The 5,303-nt window shown below is 33.1% G+C and overlaps 1 protein-coding gene across 1 annotated transcript in view; it reads right to left on the bottom strand.

The window, feature by feature from the left end:
- Nucleotides 1-3,211: 3,211 nt before the first annotated feature.
- LOC109241866 overlaps nucleotides 3,212-5,303 on the bottom strand; it is a 4,188-nt gene continuing 2,096 nt past the window's right edge. The window contains exon 2 of the mRNA XM_019408689.1: nucleotides 3,212-4,434. Within this exon, the coding sequence (XP_019264234.1) occupies nucleotides 3,224-4,434 (1,211 nt within the window). The 3' untranslated portion in view covers nucleotides 3,212-3,223. The remainder of the gene's footprint in view (nucleotides 4,435-5,303) is intronic.

Below are 5,303 nucleotides of genomic sequence, written 5' to 3'. Positions count from 1 at the left end.
ATTGCAAATTTTTTGGCTTTTGAAATTCAATTTCTCTCTTTCTTACTAATCACCCAAAATCTCTATTTTTTATGATATAGTGTAGACGAAATTCAAAATATTGCTCTAGAATCAAGTTCTGGGTAAGATTTGAATCTTGTTTTCTTTATTTCTAAAATCTTTATTATATGTGACATGTATATGATACATCAATACCCAAAATAATATTCGATACAATACTAATACAATTATAATACGATTATACTAAAGTTTTAGTGTAGAGTTGTGATTGAAACTTGACGAAGATGAAGATCATAATTCGATCATAATTTTTCAGAAATGTATCATGATTGTATTATAATTGTATATGTATCATATTTGTTGCGAAAATTGTATTACAAATGTATGTTAGTTGTATATTCATTGTATATTGTTACGAGCAGTTGTGCGTTCGTGAAGAATTTCACAGTTTGTATCACAAGTATGATAATTGTATATTAATATATTAGTATTGTATCATGTACTATTTTGGGTATTAATATACCAGATGCAAGTTAGATAAATTTATGATACAAGTATGATACATTTATGTTTTAGGCATTGATGTATCTAATACAATTAAAATATAATTATGATAAAGTTATCATACAATTTTCATAAAGTGTCAAAATCTTTTTTTTAATAATATAAAGCTGTCGATGATGGTGGAAAGAGAGAAGATAGAGATTCTGGGATTAGATTAATTGATTTTGATGTTAAATAAAAAAGAGAAGAGAAGAGGAGAGGGGGGAAAAGGAAAGGATATAATTGAATCTCTTAATTGAAGGCACTGATAATGAGAAGGAACCTTTTAAGAAGCAATGTATACAATTTGTAAGAAAAACCTAGATACTTATTAAAAACATCAAAACAGAGAACATAGATAAATAAGTTTTTAATATAGTATAACTAGGTAAAAATTCATTTTTTTTCATTTGATGTTTGTTATTTGTATTGGGGATCGCTGATTAATTCGGAGCGTAAGACTCATTAAAAATGAAACTGTTTCATACTCGAATTTTTTCAATGTACGAACTTGAAATTTTTGTACATAAAGCGCCCCTTTAAGTTGTTCCCAACGATCATTTTAAGACCTTAACTTGCCATATGACCAGTCAGACACTTCTATTTAACACAGGTGTGTCTTGTGAACACTCGAGTTCAACAAGCCTCATGTGTGAGTTACACTCGCGGATGACATGTCAATCTGATAAATTATTGAATGACACGTGTATTTCTTAAATAGATTATAGTCTATATTAAGAAATAGTTGTTATTTTTAATTAAAAAATAAGAAAAAGACCCTACTTTTCCAAATCAGACCTTAAACCACATCAAGGAATGCCAAAAGGAGCAGAATAAACAAAACCAGACGAAGGTTTTAGAGGGTTCTTTTTAGTTTTTCAGATTTGGGGTCGATAAGGGAAACTGAAGGAAGTGTTAGTGGTTATGTGGTGGTGTAATAGTGGAGATTTATTGTGTTATGGATTTGTTTAATAGCGGATGGTGATTGTGGTGGTAATGGAATTTTTGTGTTTTTTCCTGTCATGGAGGGTGAAGATGGGTGAAGATGGAGAAGATAATTGGGGACAATATGAAAGAGGGGAGATTGCAGAAAATTTTCCGTTAAGTACTCACTTTTCCGGCCAAAAAAATTCCGGTGATGTTGCTTCCTTCTCTAATTTTTTATGCCCCTGTTTATAATGACTCCTGTGGGTTTGAATTTGAAGAAGTTCAAAGGCATGGTGGGTCTTCAACGGTGAAACAACGGCAATGCGATATCGCCACCGGTAGTCGGTGTAGAAAAGCTTTACAAATTTCGCTTGCTTTTCTTTAATCTTTACTATTATTGTTCTGAATGAGTTGTCTTTTCTTCTCTAACCCTTTTTCTCATTTTTCAATTGCTATCAGCTGGGTTTTTGTTTCAACTTGTTTTATTTGTTCGTCTTTTTTCTGAATCTATTTTCTAGATGGAGAAGATAATTGGGGCAACGCAGAAGATGGAGAAAATTGGAGGAGGTGGGGGGTCCACATTGATTTTAGGAAAAAAGAAAAAAGATAAACCTAATTTTCAAGATCTTCACACGCTTGGAAGTAAGTGTAACACACAAAATTTTCCATGTTAGCGGAAGGGGTTTAAGAGAATATATTTCTACCAAGCAGAGGTGTCTGTCTGGTCATAAGGCAAGTTAAGGTGTTCAAATGATCATTGGGGACAACTTAAAAGGACGCTTTATGTATTTCGCCAAGATAAAGAGATCATATCCTTTCACTACTCTCGGTGGTCCACTATGTCTTTTGCAATGTTGAAATCGCACATCAACGAACAATGGTCCAGAAGTCAAATTTGAAGTAAAGTAGTTAAAATAGCACGGGCTAGTCAATTTTCGGACTGGTCACAAAAATAGCTAGCATTTGCAAAGTCAATGAAAAATAATTACTATTTTGCTGCAATAGGGACCGGTCCAACATAATATATTGTAGATCAGTGCACCTGTGTATGAACTTCCAGCATATTATGGTGTAACTCCAACACGTGGAAAGTTTCAGCATAATATACTGGAGATTGAAGCACCCGTGTATGAACTTCCAGCATATTATACTGGATCGGTATATTATACTGGAACTCCAGTATATTATGCTGGAGTTCCTATATACTTATGCTTGAACTCCATTATAATATGCTGGAGTTCCAGTATACTTATGCTGGAACTCCAGTATATTATGCTAGAGTATTTTCCGGATTTTGAATAGTGTTTCGTTCAGATTTATCTTTACATGAAAATTGACTAAATTTCGATTACTTTGAAATTGCGGCTATTTTTGAATGACCACATGTAAATTTGGCTATTTTTGAATTTCTCCCAGTAAAGTATAGTTAAAGTGTAAAAGTGAACCCAATCTATCCCCAAGGATAATATTGTCCTTATAATATTTAGGTTAAAATCGTCGAAAAGCCATCTTGGTGATCCTCAAAATTAAAACCTTTAACACTTCTTTTTCTTTCATGAAAAAATGTTGAAAGTCAAACCAAATTAGCTTTTGTAGGGTAAAAATTCATTATTTTGTGCGTAGGGAGTAATCGATAAATTATTTTATACTTGCAAGAATGTGTAAAGGAAAAAGGAAAAATAGAGGGGGAAAACAACCTTATTATATTATTCTAACAAAATATACAAATTTAAAACCAGTATCCATTTAATTACTAACCATTAACAGCCATAAATGCTTTTGCTTTTTTGTATGCTATCTCCAAGTTTATTCTAAAGCGATTTAAATCCAACTTTATATTCTGTTCTCTAAGATAAATATCCATAATTTCCTTAGACCAACCCTTTTCTTGAAGAGCCTTTGGATTTTTTAGCACCAAACTATCTTTTTTTGCAAATTTGGCCACTAAACTGCTTTCTTTAATTCCAATTTTGTATTTCTCATAAACCAACTTCATATCTCTGGCTATTTTCCCAAAACAAAGATCTGAAACTCCTTCTGCACCAATTGGAATAATTTGAATAAATATTGAACCAGGACGTAGAAATAATGCATGTGTTAGTGCTGCTCCATGCACTCCAATCATTGCATGGCTTGAGTGTATCAATCCAAAAGATTCATGCAATGATGTGTTTTTTCTCGGCTCGAACAAAATCACCTCGAAACCAATCTGTTCTGCAATCAATTTTACTTCGTCCTGGTTCAGGATCAAACGTCCAACGCTTCCGTTGCGACTTGTTAGCACGAGCCGAGGCCGAGGCACAGGCAGAGGTTGAGACAGAGTTCGTACAGGCTTAGGGACGGTACCATATGAGGTAGCTAGAAATTTATGAAAATCTATTAGGGTTTTTGAGGTTGGTGTTAATTTTGGGTCTATGGTCATAAAACCATGAGACACTAGGCCAAAGGTAGCTTTAGGAAAACAATGTGTGACATTAATCTCCTTGTCAAGATTAATGATTGGGTGTTTGCTAAAGCTTTGTAGTAAATCCTTGTACTTTTGGACCCACCAATCTTCTAATTTTGAGATTACAAAGATGAAATCTTGATTAGGAAACAAAGAATTAACGGTGATGAAGAGTGGGAGGAATCCATCATTTATGTCATGGAAAAAATTTCCAGTGTACCCTCCCACACTGAATACAAGTGCTTGGGCTTTATGTTGGATCAAACATGTTGGGCTTATTGGGCCTGTAGTTAGAGTAATTTCCTTGATTCGGCCCATTGTGAAATTCTCCCATTTTCTTGGGTAGGGCCTAATCTTTTCAGGTATGAACTTTGTCTCATTCTTATTGGTTGGATCCAGGTCATAGAAAGTTGACTCAAATGGGTCAAAAACTGTTGGTCCGTTGATTGAGCAAATATCATAGAAATAATGAGACCTGTCGCAGCTAATTATTGACTTGGATTTTTGTACTGAAGAACCTTTGAAATTAAAAGCCAAAACCAAAGAATGATTGTCAAAAACTTTACATGTTACAATAGAATAGTAACAACAATCCAGTATAATTCTACAAGTGGGGTCTGAGAAGAGTAGTGTGTACGCAGACCTTACCCCTATCCTGGGGTAGAGCAGGGGCGGCCGCCGGCCAGACCCTGAAGCACTTGATTTAGGCCCCAAAAAGTTAAGGGCCCCAAAATTATCATTTCTCTACGTATAGCAGTATATTATTTATATAATTATTTCTTATTATTGATAAATTTATTTTTTTTATTGTCATATTAATGTTTGATAAGTCAATTTCTTCCTCTAATTAATATAACCAATCAATCTTATTTTACGTTTTTACTAAATTATATTTCTCTATTCATTAGTTAGTCACGTAACTATATCTAATAATCTAACTTATTATTTATTTTCCTTACATAAATTATAGTCTCTCCGTCCCAACTTATATGAAAGTGTTTGACTGGACATGGAGTTTATGAAATAAAGGAAGACTTCTGAAACATGTAATCTAAAATAGATCATAGAAATTTGTAGGCTAGAAATCATCTTGTTAAAGGTAAAAAGGAAACTCTAAAGTTGAATTGTTACCGAATATAGAAAGGGACTGACTTAAAAAAAGGAGTCGCATAAGTTGGGACAGAGGAAGTATGTCTTCTGGGTTTTCTCATTTCAGTTATGATGCAATCAATATTAGATTCATTTAATTTTTTGTACTTTATAAACTAAGTTCTCATTTTTTTCATTTCACATCCTCATTTGTCTATTTTTTTTAAAAACAATGCGCTCTCTCTCTCTCTCTCTCTCTCTCTCTCTATATATATATATATATATATATATATATATA

The sequence above is a fragment of the Nicotiana attenuata genome, unplaced genomic scaffold (genome assembly GCF_001879085.1).
Source record: "Nicotiana attenuata strain UT unplaced genomic scaffold, NIATTr2, whole genome shotgun sequence".
NCBI classification, from domain to species: Eukaryota; Viridiplantae; Streptophyta; class Magnoliopsida; order Solanales; family Solanaceae; genus Nicotiana; species Nicotiana attenuata.
Note: the sequence above shows the minus strand (reverse complement) of the source record. Positions and strands in the feature narration are given on the sequence as shown.